This window comes from Charadrius vociferus, unplaced genomic scaffold, assembly GCF_000708025.1.
Source record: "Charadrius vociferus isolate BGI_N301 unplaced genomic scaffold, ASM70802v2 scaffold324, whole genome shotgun sequence".
NCBI classification, from domain to species: Eukaryota; Metazoa; Chordata; class Aves; order Charadriiformes; family Charadriidae; genus Charadrius; species Charadrius vociferus.
Window position 1 is genome coordinate 5022239 of NW_009648041.1, and position 20702 is coordinate 5042940.

The window sequence follows — 20702 nt, forward strand, 5'->3', positions numbered from 1 at the left end:
AGGGGAGGACGGCCGTGTTCGTCACCACCTCGTAACCTTTCTCAAAGGCAGAGGAGATGCTTTCAGCCAGGCCTCGGCTATGCTTCAGGAGCAGGGATGTTGTGGCTCTTGCTGGGAAGCAGGGATCAGCATCAGCAGTGACGGGCAGGGAGGGATTGAACTGTTAAATGGTCCCACTGGCTTCTGGCTGGGGCTGATGGCAATTAAACCAACAATACCTGTCACATCCACAGCGCGTGGCGTAAATGCCAGGCTCATCATTGAAGGTTGTATCTGTATGTTGCATCCTGTCATTATAAACCCTGCTAGCTTACAACGACCTTATTTCATTGTACACCCTCGTAGCTTACAGCAACCTTATTTCATTGTACATCCTGGTAGCTTACAGCAACGTTATTTCCAACAGTGCTGAGCTCAAAGCGTGGCTACAGATCCCAAGTCATGTTTAACTTGCCTGTGTCTGTTGGGAGCGTGCCCCATCAGTACGTGTTTGGTGGCATTGCCAACCTTCCCTTACCCACCAGCTGAGTGCTGCGTACGGTGCGTCACTTGTGCCACCGGCACTGTCCCCAGGCTGGGCAGGTTAGCCCCGGCCGCAGCCCTCTCGCTGTGGCTGACGGCACAAGAGCCATATCCTTCTCGGTCCCCAGGCAGGTGGGTCGGTTTGGGGTGTTAATTCAAACAAAACTGTTTTGGGCATAAGGAAGACGGGAAGAGGAGTACAGCCTGCGCCACCCCAGCATCGCATTTGGAGCAAGGGCTGCAATTGTAAGTGGCTTTAAGCTGTGATAAACTGAAGCTGGAGCTTTAAATATATAACATTTTGACTCCAGAAACACAGGATTAAAGTCTTCCTCAACACTGTTCATGTCCTTGAATTGCCTCCGGCGTTTCCTGGGCTGAGTGGAGGTGAGCCTGGGCTCCTGGCTTTGAAAACTACAAGGCTGAGGTTGGGCGATAGGCGGGAGGTCTCTGGCACACCAATCAAACAGTTTAGGTGTGGATTTGGTAGGTGCCTATGTGTCTTATTGCAGGTGTTATGAATTAATTAGGTTGGTTGGTTTGTCTCTGCTTCTGCCTTTTGAAGGTGTAGTGAGATTAACTTCCATCCCTCTGGGATAACCTGAGGAAAAGTCTTGTGGTGAATTTGTTCCAGGGTCGTGGAGGCAAAGGGATTCTTCTGCAGACCAGTGGCTGGTTCTTACTGGAGATTAAAACTGTCAAACTTGCGTGATGAACGTTTTTAACCTTTCTTTCATTTACTAGGGCCCATTCAAATTTATTCCTTATTAGCAGTTTATATGTTAAAAAAACTGTCTTCTGCAAGATCTTCTTGCAGTTGAACAGTCACCAGTGGTTAAAGTAGGCACATGCCCTGCAGTGCCTTCAGCGACGGGCTGGCTGTGACACTGGTCAGTTTGGGGTTCCACTCAGAATCTGATCTACACAATTTTGGTTTATTTTTATGGTTTTACTCTAGCAACCATTACAGCAATGTAGATAACCTCTGCAGGGCAGGCAGAGAGAACAAATGTCGTATGCGGGTAGACGTATGAAAACATCTAATTTACCAGCAGGCAGTTGGGTAATGATCAGTTGAGAATTGCAAATTATGTACGTCATATTTGTGGCACGGTGCTGAAGAGAAGCCCAGTGCATATGACAAATCATATATATAGTGAAATTTATAATACTTTTCACATTTAATTGACTGGGGCAACCTTATGATTTATATCTTTGCTTTATTCATAGCACACCCATAACATAGCCATAATGCAGAACAAAACTAATTCAATTTCTCTTTGACTTTGTAAATCATTTATATATTTGGCTGTCAAGTATTTGAATATAAAGTGGGCATGCATACGGCAGAAAATAAATAGCTGATTCTCTAGTTAAGAAATTGAGTTTTAATGATATTAGGGTCTGTGTTGCCGTACTTGAACGTTTAGTCTTGCTTAGATAGCATGCCTTACATTTGTCCCTTGCCTTATTTCACAAGGAAAGCATATTTTATGGGCACAGCATTACTCTCTTAATGGCCCTATATAGCGTTATGACCGTGTAAAACGTAGTCAGCATGCTTTGCCGGCAGCAGGAGCCCTTCCCAGGCTCCGGAGCAGTAAGTGGCTGAGCCGTTGGGCTGCTCCTCTTAGTCACAAGAGGTCTGCTTGAACGTGCCGGGAGGACACGCAGGGACTGCAGGCAGGGGCTGCCTCATTAGTACCGTTCTGTAGATAACAAGAAGAAAATGTTATGTTGGCTACAACAGACTGTGATTGCTTTCCCAAAGATCAGGTTTTGCCATGGAGCTATCCTGCAGAATCATTGAAAATACAGCCTGGAGAGATTTTTTTGTTTCCTTTAAATACCGGGTTACCTGGCTTGGCATCGCTAATTAATCTTGGGAAGAACAGCCCTCGAAACCAATGCCTTAGCCATTCGACCACAACCAGGGAGGCTGCCTGGGCTGTTTGTGCCTCCTAAGAAAAATAATCTTCTGCAGTCAGATCTTTCCTTGACATGGTTTTTGACACCTGTAGCGTCACTGGAAAACATCTGCAAAATCAAGATAGCGCAGAAAGTTTGAGGCAGTTTGCTGGCTCATTATCATACCGCAAAAACAGCTCTCCTCCACAGCAGCATCCTTGATTTCTAAATTTAGCGTGTGAGTTATTTTGGGTAGTGTGTGATTAACCTCAATTACTGTAGCTCGGATGGAATTCAAATAATGCCCCCTCCTTCAGAGTTGCAAAGAAATGGAAATCTGGGTGTGTACATTTCCTACCCTTAATGAAGCAGCTCTGAGAGATGCTTGCACATCCACGGAGGTCACTTGTGTGATGCATTTGTTCACGGAGAAATTAATGGGGGCAGCTGATCCCGAAAGGTGCTGGTGGTCCATGGCTCTGTATTGGGTTTAGGGTCAGGAATACAAAGATGAAGGCAGCAGGTTATGGGGTACAGCTGGTGTGAATGAAACCCAGGTGGCCACAGCAGAGATCTCTGAAGCTTCAGTGGAGTTGTGTCACGGTCAGGGTGCTTCGTAGTTTTCCTGCTTGAATTAAATCAGTAACGGAGGCTTTCAAAAACTAATCAAAAATATGCTTTCCCTCAATCTCAGCCGAGTGTTGGCTTTTTGGAAAATCCTTGGTGGTGAAGCAATATGCGAATACACGCCTGCACACGTGCAGACCTGCGTGAGCGTGCGTGAGAGAGGGGAGATGCAGGATGCGCAGGCGGGCGACCTGGAAGATGCCATGGGAAGTGGTGGGGCTGGGGGAAAGCGGCGTGTTTCAGCGTGTTTCGGCCCAGTCAGGGAGCGCTGACGGACAAGCTTGTCGTTCGTCAGGCTGAGAATCAAAACTTTTTGTCGTCCCTGTAGCTGTAACTTTCCAGACTGCACTGCACCAGCCGAGCCTTTCTTTTGTCAAGCAGTTTGTCTCCAGAGGAGGATAAAACCCAGAGAGGTGGTTAGCGCAACCCCAGTCCAGCAAACAAAGCTCATTTATGTGTAGCCGTGGGAGAGCTGACCTATGGCGGCTCGTGGCAATTGCATTTTCTGGTAGCCAGAAGGGGCCGATACTTTGCAAACAAAGGCAGCATTTGGATGGAGGAGCCAGCTGTCCTGTCTGAAGTCACAGTTGCTCAAGGAGGTGAACTAAAACTGTGAGGTTTTGCCCCAGGCCAGGCTTGGGTTTGTGCCTCGTGGGTAGAGCAGCACCGTGACCACCCCACTGCCGCACGTTTCTAGCCGTGTGCTGTGGCCAAAATGACCCCAAAGGAGCCTGAAGAGTGATTAGAGTCTGGAAAGCAGCTATAAAATTGCCACCTCATTACAGCAGCTATCGACTTCTTCAGGGGCTGGTTTGATTTTGTGCTTTTTTTGTTGTTCTGTAATATACGTCTGTGTATTCCCACTAAAAATAACAGATCTGCCCCGAGTCCTACCAATGGGAAATTGCTCGCAGCAGTCGCCGTGCCTCTTCCACGTGTGCTGTAATTGCATGCTTAACTGGCAGAAACAACATTTCACCCTCAGAAGACATTTCAGGGCCAGGCAGATGCCAAACACTGAACTGCAGGGCTGTGGGCAGTGTGTTGAGAGAAAAAAAAAAAAAAAAAAAAAGAAAAGAAAAAATCTCTGCTGAAGGCTGCAGGAAAACCAATTGCACGAATTGAGCGGTAGCGCAGGGATGCAGCAATATGGGAGAAAAGGGAAAGAAAATAAGCAAATGCTACAGCTGTGCCTTTCTGCTGTGCTGTCTTCTGTCTTTTTCTGGGTGGCAAGCAGGGGCAGGGGGTGTTTGGTGTGGTCATCTGGAGCTGCCGTGTCTCCTGCCCCACCACGGGGGAGCTATGGCTTCCCAAGCACCAGCGAAGTGATAGCCTTCTGGGGGGCACCCCGCTCTTGTGGGGTTCAGATCGTCATCGTCAAGGCTTGCTGCTAGCCTGGCTCACGGGGCAAAGTGGGTGTAAGACCTCGGGGTGAGGATGCTCAGCCCCACAAGGCAGCTGGGCAGGCATCGAAACAGGGTCTGTGCTGTTCCCTGGTCGTGTCTGTCTTGGGATGGTGAACATTGTGGGGAGCTCTGTCCCAGAGCGGGGCCCGTCCCCACTCCCTTTGTGCTATACTTAACTGATAATGTAATACAGATGGTCAGCCTGAAGAACTGAGCTGCTTGTAAAGGTGCTGCATTGGTTAATTTTTCACCTTGATGTGCTTTTTGTTTTTACACAGCTGGACAACCCAGATGAGCAAGCAGCACAGATCAGACGTGAGTTAGATGGACGTCTTCAAATGGCAGAGCAAATTGCCAAGGTAAAGAAACAAAAAGTCTTCTGTATTAACAAGCTCTTCACATAGAAGTACATAAGTAGTTTGATGTAGCCCCCAGGTCCTGTCCTTCCCTCACAGGTTTCTTCTCCCAATCAAAAAAATAAGCAGATTTCTAACTACAAGCAAAACAACAAGTACAGATGAAGCTGTTGTGATGCGCCTTTCTTGGAACGTCCTGCTGAGCTGGTTCAGTTTAGGTTCCTGCAAAATTCCTTATGAATCCTCAGCAGTGGGGAAGAAATTGTCCTGAAGTGCTCCAGTTAGATCTGCAAGTGTACATCTGAGCCCTCTTTGGCAAACTTACACATTAGGCAATGAAGTGGGTGATGGCATGTAAAAAGGAGCCAGGAATTGCCCTGATGGGGTTTGTGCCATTCGCTGGGCTGCTGGGAGCCACAGTTCCCTGCCCGTGGGTAGATGCTGACCCAGTAAAGGTACTTCAGATGTGCTGTCCCAAGCACGTTCACACTTTGCACAGCAGACAGGCTATCATTGCACCGTGGGGACATCACTGCTGTCTGGAGCAGCAGACACAGGACCCCAGAACAATTCTCATACCTAAGCACTCAGCTAAACTCCCCAGAGACCCTCCTGTAGCAGACATCTCCCCAGGAGCAAATCACACCCTCACACAGTGCAGATGTACGTGGCCTCCGATGGACCGTAGATGGAGAGAAACCCTGAATCCTGTTGACATCAGTATGGCCAAGATTTTATCCTTGCCTCTAATCAGATGCTCTGAGTCTCCGATAAAGCCCTAATGGGGCTGAAGTCATTGGGAATGATCTGTCCGGCTGTTCTTGATAATCAAGAAACCATTACTAGAAGGAAAAGAAAAAGGTCTAATCAGAGAGACTTAGCTCGGGTTAGGGACCTGCCTTTCAGCAGCAGTCCTCCTGGCACTGAGCCGTGCCAAATGGTGGGGTTTTAATCAGAAAGGTAATACCAGAGCTGTTTGTGACCGCGCTGAGGTTGCTGGGTGTGAAAAGTAGAGCGCGTTCGTTTATGGTCAGGCATTAGCAAGGATGCCGGTAGCGCCTGCGCAGTTACTCCTCACTAACGCTTCTGTTAAACAGCTACAGACATTGCGTCTTTGGGGAGGCAGGTTCTGTTTTTCCCCACTTCACTGACAAAAATAGTAAGGTGGCCAAGGACCACGTGGCCAAACGGTGGCGCACCAAAGCAGCAAACCCACTGCAGCTCCTTTGTTCAGCCATTAATCCTTTGCCATTTTATTGTCAAGAAAACGTACAGTATTTTTTTTACCTGTGGCAAAACGTAAGCCCCAGCGCGGAGTGCTGCTGCTGCTGCGGGGCTGAGATGGGTAGCCGGGCACTGGGTGCCAGAACGAGATCGCCTGGTTTCGTTGTTTCATTTTCTCTTTATGGCATGTGGGACAACAGTGTGCATGGCTCAGTAGCAGCTGGCAGAGGCTGCAGCTTCATGAATTATTTTTTACAAACGAGAATTTGCCATTACCATTCCTCCCCCAAGGATGCTGAAAACGAACCGTGCCACTGCCGGCCCTGCAAGAGGCAGGCAGGGGAAAGTCCTCAACACAACCTGACATTTCCCTGTGCAGAATTCAACTTTCAAAATACAGCTGTGCAGCTTGGAGGGTGGTTTAGAGTAAAAGTGCCTTACCTGTGATCCAGCTGGCACGTATTGATATTTAATCTCCTTCACATTACTGCTGCAGGCCTTCTCTCCAGAATGTCAGATTCCACCAGCACCTGCCTACGAGAAACTGTTGTTCTTTCAGACTCATGAATGCCATCTTTTGGAGGCATCCAAATGACCTTTTGAATCCTTCTCTGTACCCTCCTTTCCATCCAACGCTATTTTCCCTCTAGCATAGGGCGGGTTCACAATTCAGCTCAATGAAAGGGTAGCATTTCCAATTTTATCTCCAATTTGCAGCTTTTATAGCAGATTTGCTGCCCAGGGAAATTTATTGTGCTCGGGAAACCAGCCCTGAGGTGGCCGTCTTGGAGATTCTGTGCTGAAGGCGAATTAACACCTCGTTAATAGATTAAGAAATTCATACTAGGACATTTGTACTTCAGAGGCAACGAAGGCTGTGGAGTCTAACGGGACCTGGGATCGCGGTGTTGCAGAACTGGTAGCTCTGCCAGCCCTCGTCTGACCTGTCGTGTGACACCAAACAAGTCACCATGCACGCCAGCTTTCCTCAGGGACCAGTTCCTGCATCTGGAAACCAGGGCACAGCTCTGGGTCTTTTTACCCCCTCGTGCGCGCAGGAGAGCGCAGCTCAGCACAGCGCCGGGGCAGCATTAGGCAGAGCCCCACACTGAGCCCGACTCCATCGAAGCCCGTCAGCCCGGCCTTGGAACCGGCCAGCTTGAGGATCAGGCTCAAAGTCAAGCAGATGTTTTAAAGCTGAGCCTGGACAGGCTTTTCACTCTGCGTGTTGTACTTTTCCAGCAGCTAAATGAGAGCAGCGTTACAGCTGAGAGCTTAGGGATGCCAAGGCAGAGGTATATTTTCCTCTGCAGTATCAAGTGCTCTGCTGTCCTGTGGTGCCGTTCCCCCCACGCAGTCACCCGGCCTCAAGGGCAAGGAGGAGCACGCGTAGGGGCAACTAACCGAGACCTTGTGGTGACACCAGAGCAATATGTCCATCTGGGGCTGGACCCTCTCTGCTTCAGCCTGCCGGACTGGTCATTCCTTGCAGTCTCTTAGCTCTGCTTCTCTTCACACTTGTCCCCATTTCTGGTCCTCTCCCTGCTCCAAGTACATGGGAAGGTGACTAGCATCTTTTTTTGCTGTTGGCTGCATCCCTTGATTGTGTCTTCCTCTAGACTTCCCCCAGCTCTGTCTCCAGTCCGATGGGTAACTTGGGACCGCATCTGCAGCTCTGTACTCCCATCACCAGACCCAGTCCCAGTTAAATTGTTACGCATCACTTCAAACTCCCTGGTTTTAGCCTCAGGATGAGAAGTTGCTGGTGGCACACAGTGCAATGTCTCAGTCCTTGCTGCATTTCTGAAGAGGTTTGTGGGAGCAGTGCCAAAATTGCAGTCTCTGGAGAGACGGATAGCAGGAGGGTGAAAAAGCCATAATGTTTGAACATCATTGCTTCAGCAGTAGTTCTAAAAATCTACAAAATAGTTGAATTATTTTTTTTTTGCTAGGGGTGGCTTGCAACATATAATGCATAGACAATAAGTCAGACTGATTAGGTAGTTTATCTTATGCCAGGTCTAATTTACACGAGGGAATTGCTTCCCAAGATTGAGACTGGAAACAGAAGACTGTATTTTAACTGCTCGGTACGAGTGTTGCTGTGAGCCTGTAATGGGCAAGCTATTGAGCACTGGTGCCAAAAGTCGTGCGGTGGAGTACTTTTTCAGCAGCCTGGTGACAGTCTTGTAGAAGAAACATGACCATGTTTTCTTTTCGAGCATACATTTCATGAATTGCTTTTTACAATATTATGAATTGCCACTAAGATACTTTGCACGTCAGCCTCAAGTTCGCGGGCTGCAGATGCTGCCTTGCTGTCGTGCGCCCTGCGCAGTCTCTTGTAACCCCCTGAGAGATGTTCAAACCCTGAGCAGATTCAAGGTGTGGGCAGAGTTGTCAGAAGAAATAGGGCTCCCACCAGTGATCCGAGCACAGCTGGAGCATGGGCAGTAGTTCACAGCTGAGAACACACATTGGGGAACAACTCGTTTTGGTCTCACTGTCACCTTTGGTTTTAATGTTTAAACGTCCTGTTTACAAGAAGCAGCACTGGAGGGTCTCACAGTGAAAGCTTTTCTTGTTGGAGGGAGACAGGGGCCCTGGCAAGTCGTGGAAAGGGTGTTTTACTGCTTCTTCCAGTGGGGACCACAAATTGTTGCCCACACATTGCTGATTTTCCCTCCTCGGGCTCCCTTCACACCTAGAAAACTAACGGAGCAACTGCTCAGAGTGTTTTAAAAAGAGCTGGCACATTTGGGAGACTGGAAAACAAGTCCCTAACTGTCAGCATCCTTTGAATCATTAGTAAATTGCTGTCAATCACAAAGTTCAGCTGAGATCTGGCCTAGAGTGTTTGTAATTGTGAATACATATATATGAAGAAGGCCGTTCGCAGATAGAAAAATGAATGAAATGCCAGTGCATGCAAGAAACAGTAAAGTTGGCTAAGTACCAAGTAGTAATTCTATGGGAAACTAACAATAACGTTTCTACATTACACAGGGGGAAACTGTAATTTGTCATCTGGTTTGTGGGAGTTCCCTGCTCACAAACCTCTCTGCAGATGCTCCTGGGGGATTCTCCCAGTGCAACAAGTGGTTGCTGATTGTCACCGCAATTCATTCTGTTGTTTTTGTTTCCAAACCCAAGGAGCGCAAGTTTCCGAAGTTCGTGTCCAAAGAAATGGAAAACATGTACATTGAGGAGCTGAAGTCGTCTGTCAATCTCCTGATGGCAAACTTAGAGAGCATGCCTGTGTCTAAAGGAGGCTCCGAGTTCAAGCTGCAGAAGCTGAAACGCAGTCACAACACCTCAATAATTGACATGGGAGAAGAAAATGAGAACCAGCTTTCCAAGTCAGACGTCGTGTTGTCATTCTCCCTGGAGGTAAGCTTCAGGCACATGACAGTGTGCAGAGTTTGTGGGAAGAAAAATCACAGCAGCCGACTTCTGCTCAGTTCAAACTTAAGTTAAGCGGAGACTGTTCAGTAAAAATCACTTTCGGATCTCCGTGAGGAATGGCTCCTCTCTGAGTTACCAGAAGTTTTGCCTGTGGTCAAACACTGTGTCCTTTCTGGTATCTCACCGTCTTGCTGGAACAAACTGTGAGATAAAGCATCTGGCACTTCCTCCTGATCTATATCAAATGGCCCAGAAATCTGTATTGTTAACTGACCTCTTCATGTGGCTTGTTACTGAGTGTACCCCAGTAACCCTGAGCCTGTATTGTCCCTGAAACCAGTACAACAATGCAAAACAGTAAATTTCAGAGCGTTTAATTATTGCCAGTTAGGGGTGTCGCTGTATTTCCCTGCAAGCCTTGCTTCCTCTTTGGAGAGTTGTTAAAAATTGCTGGGGTTTGAATGCACCCAACAGATCGGCTTGCAGCTTGTGTGGAAATACTGTGCTTTCCTGGCTTGCTCTTTGCTTTGTGCTGAGCGCTGATTTTCTGGTCAGTGCTCCGTCAAGCAGGTTGTCTGTACCGCCCGGGGGAAGGCAGGGTGCTGGAGGGACCATTACCTCCGACACGGGCTGTCTCGGTCCTGGAAGCAGTGTTGCTGCAGTAGCTGTTTTCAGCCGACTTAATCGTTCTGTGCAAACACATTTAGGCAAGGGGTATCCTTGGATGCTCCAAGGAGTCATCAGCACACCCATACAGAATTGTTGTTGTCTGCCAATGAGTGGGTTTATGTTACATTGTCAAAATGTAACAGGACGGGGTCAAAAATGTAGGATGCAGAAAAAACAGCAAATTCTATTTTTGTGTAGTTTCCTGTTTATTTCTCTTCCTAAGGGGTCGCTTGTTATATATATCACACCAATGCAAAACTTAATGACACTGGTTGTCCCGTGTCAGAGTGTAACTCATTAGAGGTCTGAAACCATCTTTATAACATTCAGTTCAGTCTTATTTAAAAATAGGGCTGTGAACCCGGACACGGTGCCTTCAACAGCAGCATCAAATAAAACCTGACTTCTAAGCGTTCCCATGCAGAGGCTCAGGGAACAAAGCAGTAGACCTCTCTGTTGGAAGAGCCTGTGCAGTGTGTATAGCCGTGCAGAAAGGGACTCGCCCTTACAACGGGATGTCTCAAAGGCTTTGCTCCAGCTGAACCCTATCTGGGGGGAAGCAGAAGCTCAGTGAAGCACTGACTTCAAGAGCTGGCAGGTCTGTGCACGAAACTCTTGCTGCAAGAGAGCCTTTACTGAACATGTGCGCTCATCAGAGGGTCTGTGGAGCTCTGTGTGCCAGGGAAGGGATCCTCAGTGCAAGAACAGATCAGAAGACCTGAGGAGAGGAATTTTAAACCCCTGGGTATATACTTCATAGGTAGCTGTAATAAAACATGAACAGAAACTCCCACAGTGTTTCCTGTAGAAATGTTTAAGATATGTGGTTAACAGGATTAATCACCTTTTAAAAAAAAAAGGTAATTACTTGCAAGAAACTTAGATGGTGATTTCTTAGTAAGAAGAATGGAGAAAGGCTTTTTATCAGGGCATGTAGTGACAGGACAAGGGACAATGGTTTTAAACAGAAAGAGGTTAGATTTAGATTGAATATAAGGAAGAAATTTTTTATGATGAGGGTGGTGAGACACAGGAACAGGTTGCCCATAGAAGTTGTGGATGCCCCATCCCTGGAAGTGCTTACGGTCAGGCTGGATGGGGCTCTGAGCAACCTGATCTAGTGAAAGATGTCCCTGCCCGCAGCAGGGGGGTTGGACTATCTGATCTTCAAAGGTCAAACCCAAACCATTCTATGATTAATCTTGAAAATAGGCGTTTGGCGCAAGCTGAGTAGCTGTGTGCTTTTTTTCTGGATTTCGTATATGAAGGCACTTTTAGGTGGGGCAGGAACACGTCTGTGAGGCCCATCTCCCGAAGCTTGGTACAGCCCTGGGCACCTGAGGGTTTCAACAAGCCCATGTACAGTCAGAGGGAGACCTCCTGATCTCCATACAGACCGCTGGCTGCCGCAGTCCCTGCTCAGCATGGGCATGTGCCGCTATCCCTACCCACCTGCCACCATGAACATCCAGCAGCTTGTGGAGGACCCCAACACTGGCTCACCCTGCAGGTTAAGCAGCCACAGCGAGGTCTGAAGGAGTCAGCTCCTTTTACACTCCTCTTTCTTTGCCCCACAGGTTGTCATCATGGAAGTACAGGGTCTGAAGTCGCTGGCCCCCAACCGTATTGTATACTGCACCATGGAAGTCGAAGGTGGGGAGAAACTGCAGACTGACCAGGCTGAAGCCTCAAAGCCAACGTAAGTCTTGTTTTGCCTTTTGCTCTCTCCACCATGCTCTCCTCTGCTCCGTCTCTGCATTGCTGAGTCGCTGCGGATAGCTCCTGCGTGGTGACACCAGAGGGGACGCTGAGAAGCAGAGGAGAAACGTGGCCTTCCACGTACGCAGAGCATCGTCTTGTGACTAAGAATGGCACATAAGCCCTGATTGAGGAAAAAAAGTGTTAATGACAGGCTTACGTCTCTTGTAGCCATAGAGACATAAATTTGTGCCTATACGTAAGTACTTTGCTAAATAGGGATGGAGTTAAGCATGTGCTTAGATAAATACTTGTCTGAGTGTCCATCTGAACTGGTGCCATCAGGTGTAGGTACATAATCTCGTCCTCACTGTCAGGGTTTCGGCAATCCTACGAGAAAGGGCAACAGCTGGCGGGGACGTGCTCCGGCACAGCCAGAGGTGGGAGAGACGAGCTGGGGAAAGCTTCAAGTCACACAGTTAAAGCTTTTTCTGACGCCACTCTGCCCTGGTCCATTTCAAGGACAGAATCTTGTTCAGTCCTCTTTGACCTGGTCCCCAAATCCCCAGCCTTGGCCCCATACTTGGCTTTTTTGTCTTATCCAGATGTTGTTATAAGCCTGCTAGTAGTGATTGATCTTTGTTAATTTGGAAGGAGAAAATGATGAATAGCTTATTTCCTTTCCAATTTGTGGGATTTGTTGAGTTGAAACACTCTCTATATGGGTTTGAGGCAGTTTTCCTCTGGTTCTCTGCAGAAATTTCACACTACAATGAAATTCTTGGGGTGCATCCCCACAGTGGAGAATTACCGAGGTGAAATGAAGCCTTCTCCAGTGGTGGGGAGCAGGAGGGGCTGCTGTTGGGATTTTCCCTCTCTATTCCCATATCCCATTCTCTCTGAGTGACTGTGGCGTTTCACCGTAGCGTTTCACCAGGACCTTCCCAAGGTCATGGAAGGAAAGGCAAAAACACCCGGCTGCATTACGTGTGAGTGCACAAGTTCAAGACCAGCTGATGCAGGCAGGAGGAGAGGAGAGCAGAGCCGAAGGCAGGCTGCCTTCCCTCTGTGGTTGTCCTCCCGCGGAGGCACAGAAACTGCTGATGCCTTGTACCCTGCGCTGTACTGGAAGAGCAGGAATCTGCAGTAAGCGGTTTAAAAACAATATTCCCAATCAGGGAAAGTGCTGCAGCCTGGCTTACTTTTCAAATCGCTTCAAATCTGCTTCAGAGAAGGAAGTAGGAGAGCTGTGCTTGGAAGAAAATTTCCATAATAACCTGCAGTTGTCACTATTTTAGGCATTAATATTGCTTCAGTGGAGAAAGTTGAGCTCTATTTAGGGGAAATTACTGCTGCCCATACTGAAAAGCACACTTCTGCCGGGTTACGTGTGCTTGTTTAGCTTGGTCTGTTCATCCCACTTCTGCTCAAAGGGTCTGTCCTTCCTTACGCAAGCCTTCTTGCTGTCAGCCCTAGAACCATTTATACAAGTGTTGTTTTGAAAATAAGGGCTGCAGGAGTGAGCTCTTTAATTGAGTAGGTCTTTTTATCATAATGAAATGTACAGTGTCTGGGCATGAAGCCATCAGCCCTCAGGAAAATGCAGCCAACGCTGAATGCTGCGGCTTGATACGAGTTATGCAAGTCCATCACACTCATCCTCTCTCTGCACTGGCTTCCCGTAGAGGTGCGAGTGAGGCTTGAAGTCTTCGGGGTTGCTCCAGCACTTGGGGTAATACCTATGGAAATGCCTTAGGAGAGGAGTAGGTTTGACAGTTGCGTTCCTTGAGGGTTCTGGGACTTTTTACTTCCAAAGCCAAAGACCTCCCAAGCCGAGGCTCTAAAATAACCAGGCACAGAAACCAGAGACCGTCACAGCAAGCTTGTCCTTTCTTCCTCTCTGCATTAGAAGTGCTTCTTTCACTTTGCTTCCCCTCCCAGCCACAACAACCCAGACACGGAAAACCAAAGCCCCGTGAAAGCAATTTACTGCACTTAGATTCTCCTCTTCAGAAGAGAAGGAAAGAGAGAATGAACCAGATGTGACGTGTTTGTCATGTTGCTTAATACAAGACTTGAAAGCCCGCAGGTACTCCGGTGATAAGGGCAGCGATAGAAGCAGCTCAGAGAAGTCTTTGGTGCGTTTTTGAGTTATGCTGCCTTGCAGACAGAAGATTTATGGTCAGCCAAAACAGCCTTCCGGAGAGTCTCTTTACATGCGGACGTCACTCTCACCAAGGTCATTCGCATCGTGTTTCCTTGTGTACTTTTTATCCTAAGCAAAACACTCACTGATAAAGGAACTAGATGAGCGAAAGCATGCTGGAGTGCTCTCCAGGGGAACTTGCTCCCCAGGCCTCCCAGGTTTGGTGTGCTTTGGCAGGGATGCTGCCTGGCCTGGGGGCGAGGAGCACGCTGCAGAGATTTTGAACCTCAGCACTATGAAAGTGTAAATATTGAAGCAGGTTACCCTGGTGCATCCCAAAACTTTTATATCTCAGAGGCTCAAGGCATAGAAAAGCAGGTTAAGTGCCTGTACTCAGAAGATGCGGTGAATGCAGTTCTGGAAACAGGCAGTATTTTCTCAGATTAAACTGTAAGTCTTCAAACTGTGTGAAATGCAGTTTTGCCATCGTCTGGAGGCTCTACAGGCTGCAAAAAAACTAGATTTCTCATAAACATGAGGGAACAAAAAAAGTTACATTTGAACAGCAAGATTCACTGGAAGACTTCCCTTTTTTACGACAGCCCTGTGTCCTGGGGAGGTGGAAAGGAGGGTGTCACAAGGCTACACAGCCTTGTAGGACATCTTTTTACCTAAGAATGACTCATGGAGTTATTCTCACATGTCCTTGAAATCCCAGCCCTCAGCTAAAACACCCAAGTAAGTCAGAGCACACCGGTGGCAGCGGCTGCTCTTCAGCCCGGCACCGTGCCAGGGCTGCTAACGCGGGGTCCACAACTCTGATGCAAAAAGGCAATTTCCCAGCCAGGGAAGGACTCCCAAAAGCACTGGTCTAGGTCTGTGAGAGATTCGCCTTTCATCTTCCCCAGTGCAAAACCAGCAGGTTTGGAGAATAAGATGTTTGAAAGCATCTTAGTGACTTTGGAGCTTGAATCTTGCTTGTGGATGTTGAAAGAGGCAGGGTAGCAGCAGGCGTCCCGAGCAAGCAGGTGAGTCGTGTGCGAGGAGTGTGGCTCTTGGGACGGCAGTAAGTACTGGTCTTGTATTTCTTCTCGGGCTCAGTGTTGGATTCCTGACATTTTAAGCCCAATCCCTTCATGTGAGGATTATCTGCCTCAGCGCAGGTAGAGGGGATGGCACAGTTCTAGAGAAAGCCAGACCTGAAATAGCAAGGGTTATTTCAGATCAGGCTTGCGGTGTATTATTAGCAGTGCTTTTAATAAGTTGTGTAAGAAAAAGCCTTTGTATTATGCCCTAACCCTCAGGTGCCTCTACAAAACATCCCAAATCCCAATGTGAGCGGGGTTTTACCGCTTTTTACGCTGGAACTGTATTCTTGCAGTTCGTTGAGGAGTTTATATCGCCCCTCTCTTCCCTGCGCGTTGGCCTGATGTCTGCCCTCTGCAGAGGGGGGGGGGTGAGGGGGCTCTGCACATCTCCGACACGGCCCTTCCAGGGACTGCATTGGGAATGCCGCTGTTTGCACGGCCCGAGAACAGGGTTGCCGAGAGGTCTGGGAATAGCAGAAGAGGTCCAGCCACAACACCCCTGTCCTGCAGTCCTTAAAGAGGCTTCTGGATATATTCCAGTAGTGACCTGTGCTCGTAGCAGTGCTTGTGGGCTGGACCAGTGATTCATCTTATCATATCGCCTTTCTCTGACATGAGCAGAGCAAAAGAAAACAGAGAGACCCAAACAACAGCAAGGTCCTACGTGCCTGGTGAATAAGTGCTGTGTATTCACCTGGACATATTTCAGCATGCAGATGAGTCTCGTTCTCCCCTGGCTCATGGTAGTGAAAATCAGGTGTAGCTGCATTGAGCTCAGCTGAACCATTTGGGTTAAAAGCAGTAACTAACTGGTGGGGGAAGAATCTGGCCAACCTGTCTGCACATTTTGGCATGCCCGAGAAGGGATGGAGGGGTGGGCGGCTCCTTTGACTCTAGAAGTGGCTTCGTTTTGAAGTTATATATCCGCCCTCGCAGAGCAGCCTCTTCAGTCCTAGTGCAAGGGTTGTGCAGTAGTTTGGAGTATGAGAAGTGAGGATGGAGCTTGTTGTTTTTGAAGGACAAAAGATCACTCTTTATTGCCTGATTTATTTCCCATGTAGTTTTCTTAAGCATATGCTGTAAGGCAGTGCTGGAGAGAGGACATTCTGACGGGTCTTATCTGACTCCGTGTTGCTTCTTACGTTGTTTGTTGTGACCAAGAGCTTGGGCCTCGTGCCCTCTCCAGAAATTCACTCTTGTTAAAGTAATGTCTTTAGCAAACTTTTAAACCCCTCCATCTCCATTCACTTAGGCGCCGCATGAGGAGACAGGGGTGCCCTGTTTTATCTTTGTGCTCGCTCCTGATGCTGCTCCCTGATTTGCTTTCAAGGTGCTCTGACAGCTCAGCTGCTTATCTGTGCTGCGGCAGGCTGCCCTCCTTCGGATCCCTACACCAAACCTCCGAGCTTATCGCTCGACAAGGGTCTTCATCTCAAATTAGTGTGCCGCATCCAGCAGAGCCTGCTGCCTGGCCATGAAGAGGGATGGGAACTCTACAGCATCCTTCCTCGGCGCCGTTCGGTGACGGTCTCCTTCTGGGAGATGGGCGCTGAGCAGCCAAGGGAGAAGCTCTGCGGGAAGGGAGGCTGGCGAGCAGGGCTGCCCTCTCTTTGCAGAAGGGGAAAAATCTGGTCTTTTCATTGAGGAATCCCCTGCCTCAGGCCCTGCAGTTTGAAGTGATGCTCGGTGGCTTTGCACAGAGTAGGAGCGTGCTAAGAGCATTTTGTTGCAGTCCGTGTTTTGCTGCCACGGTTAGTTGGGAGATGCTGTGAACACTTCCCCGTGGTAAAACGAGAGAGGTCCTTTTGAGATGAGCTTGCACGTATAAATTACAGATACATATTCCGTTCAGTGTAGAACTAATTTAACTCTGCCAAACTAAAGGGTTTTATACTGATGTGAGCGGGAGCGGAGTTTAGCACGTAATTGATGTTGGGTATCACTCAGTACAGCCTTCGGTGCTGTGCCTGGTAGGTCTCTTCCAGATGTGTGTGATTCTACAGTCCAGGAGCTTGGCCACCACGCTCATCATTGCTGCCCCGGCTGCTGTGACAGCCCTGCGAGCTCCGCAGACGGGCAGGAGAATCGGCCGCCTTCGAGTTGCCGGCACCGCCTGGGTGCTCTGAACCCCTGCTACGTTCGGAGCTGTTGCCGTGTTGCAGAGGTATCGCACCATGGCAAAGCTCAGGCAGAAGACCTGCATGGCCACACCTTTTTAAACAGTCATTCATACTAGGTTTGTGTGCCCAGCTAAACCCTGTGCAAGCAGAATTCATGATGCTGGGTTAAAAAAAAAAAAAAAAAAACAAAGCAAAAGGAAATTTTAGGAGATAGCTGCTTTTTTTTTTTCTTTTGTTTTTTTTTTCCTCCCTCTTCTAGATGGCTTCAGTGTTAAATATAAGCTGTCTTAATTACCCAGGCTGATTGTCTTGCCTCTCCAGTTGCGTGGTTTCGTTTCGCAGCTGTGCAGATGTTTACAGCTCTTTTTCCTCAGGAAACCTCCAGGAGCCTCATGAAGGTGTCAGAGTAGGAGACTGAGCCCTGCATACAGCTCACATCAGACACCGTCACTTCTGAGATACAGCCCTCGTCCCTGGGGTGAGGGTCTGAGCAGAGGGTCGGGCTGCCCCAAGGCATCCCTTGGGAAATGTCTTCCAGGAGAGATCTTCAGCTTTGCTCTCTGACAGCACGGTGCAGATGCTCTGAGCCCGTGATGCTGCCGGGTGAAGAGGTGACGGGGCAGGAACTTCAGGGGAGTTGCTTTTAGCCTCTCTGTCTAGGTCTGAAGGGTACAAAGCGGTGTCCAAATCCCATGCAAAAGATTTCTTTACTTACAGCTATTTGCATGTCTAGAAGTCAGTTTTCCGGTGAAACTGTGCGTGGTTTTGCTCCTGAAGGGTTCTGCTGTTGGTTCGGTCTGAGCGCCTCTTCAGATACCCTTTTGCGCGTGGGATAGTATTTCCATAACGCTTCTGAGATTTATGCTATGACGTTCTCACTGTTGAAAGTGGAGGCTGCGGACAAGTCATTAGGCACAGCAAAAAATGCACTAAAAAGTTATTACCCAGGTGCAAGCGTGTGATCTATTATGGGAAGCCTTCATGCAAGCGGTTTAGTGGCCTTTTTAATTAGGAATTCAGAACCTTTTCTGGTGCTTCCCTGTAGCTGCTCTGCGGGAGTGGGTCTTACACAGCTCAGCTGCTGCCCCGGGGACCATAGGGGGACAAAAAATCTGGTTTAGATTAAGCAGCTGAGTTTTTCCCCAGAATAAAGGCAAGGCCCTACAGGGATTCCCTGACCCCGGGGATCCGTGGTGCAGCCTCTTGGACAGCAGCGCAATAGGCTGTTGGGACTGCAGGTGGTGATCCCAGGTATGCTCCTACTCCCGGAGGTCTCATATGCGGTCCCCTCCTCTCTCCTGTTCTGTAAATGTTACACTAGAAACTGTGTTGAAGAATAACGAAGGCTTGTTTCTATAGACTTACCTCTTGTACCTAGGTTCTCCGGTATCAAGTGCGTGCCAGCTCTGGCTGGTTTCCCTGACCTTTAGAGCATACGTAGCATTGCTTTCGCATGGATTCTCTGGTGTCTAGTAAGGGTTGAGCTCATGCACCTTTTCTTTCACAGATGAATGTCTCTCTCTTCTCACCAGCTGTCTAATTTCTTGAGTGTTCCTATGCACTTGGGAATTATGTATTCCTGTGATAGCGCATACATTCAAATTTAAGTATTCCAGAAGGTGTGATGATGCCCAAGGCGATTTTCATCGACATCCGTCTGCTTCATCACTCCTATGTATGCAACCTTAAGATGGGATAGTAAAGACCAAAAGGACATTGAAATGAGATTGAGATTCAGTGATCTGAAATAGTGCTAAATTAAGAGAAGGACTGCAAAACAAAAGTCCTGGGATAAATTCAGTCGTCTTGTTTAGTGCTCATGGTTAGTGTTTTTTAAAAAAATTAAGCCATACCTTAGTGCAAATTCTGCACGTCACCTTCCGAGGGAAAGGCGGGGGATGAGACGTGTGAAAAGTGCCCAGTTGTTGGTTTATTTATTAAGTGCTATGTACAAGTAGAGCACATTGTTATTTAATGAGGAGTACTACTATCGCTGGTTGCAAAGCAGAGTAGGGAGATAGAAAGGATGCTTTAAAGAATTGGTACTGTGCCTACTGCCTGGACAGAGCTCTGGAAGAGGGAATGGTTTAATGGGAAGGCCAACCTTGACAGTGATTTCTCAATATTTCAGTTGTCCTCTCTGTGAAGCGAAGGTAGAGAGGCCTGTTGCCTTTGCGAATGTGCTAGGTCTCCCAGTGAACAGCAGCAGTATGTGTGAAAGCAATCAAAGGGAGCTGCGTACGTGAGTGGTGGTGCAACAAGAAGAGATGGTCTCACACCTCTTGTTCCTCTCTTTATCTGACTTTGGAACGGTACCTTGTGCCATTTTCTGCTCTGTTTACATTTAGGAAATATTTCACTGCTCTCCTCTACTGAATTTTATAAAGGATAATTTATTTATTTATCATAAATGATAATAATATTTATTATAATAATAACAACTATAACAAATATAATAAATGGTAATATTAATGGCTTTAAACTGGAGAAGGGTAGATTTAGATTAGATATTAGGAAGACATTTTTTACTCTGAGGGTGGTGAGGCAGTGGAAGAGGTTGCCCAGAGAAGCTGTGGCTGCCCCATCCCTGGAGGTGTTCAAGGCCAGGCTGGACGTGGCCTTGGGCAACCTGGGCTGGCGGGAGGTGTCCCTGCCCATGGCAGGGGGGTTGGAACTCGATGATCTTCAAGGTCCCTTCCAACCAAAACCATTTTATGATTTATTACCAAGGATAATTCCTTTCTTTATAAAAGAATTGTATGTTGGCAGAAAACCAGTAACCTGTATTTTCAGGCAGAGGATTTCTCTCCCCGTCTCCACGGTCTGTGCTAGTGGGACACCGAGTTTCTATAAAGCTGGCAGCGCATGGCCTTTGCAAGTCTAAATCATGACTCGGCCTTAACTAGCTGCAGTCCTTTGCAGTTGTGTTTTCTTCCAGGGTGATAAGATTGGATAGAAGTGATTAACCACGTCTGAATTATATAATTGTTCTGTGAAAGGAGCAGCTGTGTGGCTGGTTCAGTGGAGCATCTTTGACCAAAGGAGACTTTGGTTAGCAGATGGGTGGCACTGCAGTCACCTTATACACGAAGTGGTAACAACCACAGATAGCAAATGCACGCAGACCCATTTCATGAATGAAACTCTGACTCGTGCTGTACCCAGAGCAGATACACTGATAAAGCACATAGAGTAGGCAACCCTTGTAAAAGCAATTATTCTTTCCATTCAGACCTCCCAGTAAAAGGTTGCAGGGCTTACATTTCCATTTCCTCCTGCTGAGCTTTTCTCTTCTAATTGTAATATCATAGTATTAAGCGAGAGCGCAGGGCATTTGAAAAGCAGTCGTCATTTAAATCACGCTAAGTAATCACGCTACTTATTTTCCCTGTTAATCCCCCGCAGATCGCGGTGAATAGCGTTGCCATAAATCCTCATGCGAAGCAGCCGCGGGATGGTGCAGCGGAGCGCAGCCGGGGGGGACTGCGGGGTCCTGGGCAGGGGAGGTGAGGCTGGGCTGGGGACAGGCATGG

The 20702-nt window shown here is 48.0% G+C and overlaps 1 protein-coding gene across 1 annotated transcript in view; it reads left to right on the forward strand.

The window, feature by feature from the left end:
- The window catches only part of CADPS (Ca++-dependent secretion activator), a 200043-nt gene that overhangs the window by 54015 nt on the left and 125326 nt on the right, over positions 1–20702 (forward strand). The window contains exons 4-6 of the mRNA XM_009883625.1: positions 4742–4822; positions 9197–9433; positions 11695–11816. Coding sequence (XP_009881927.1) covers positions 4742–4822; positions 9197–9433; positions 11695–11816 — 440 coding nt within the window. The remainder of the gene's footprint in view (positions 1–4741; positions 4823–9196; positions 9434–11694; positions 11817–20702) is intronic.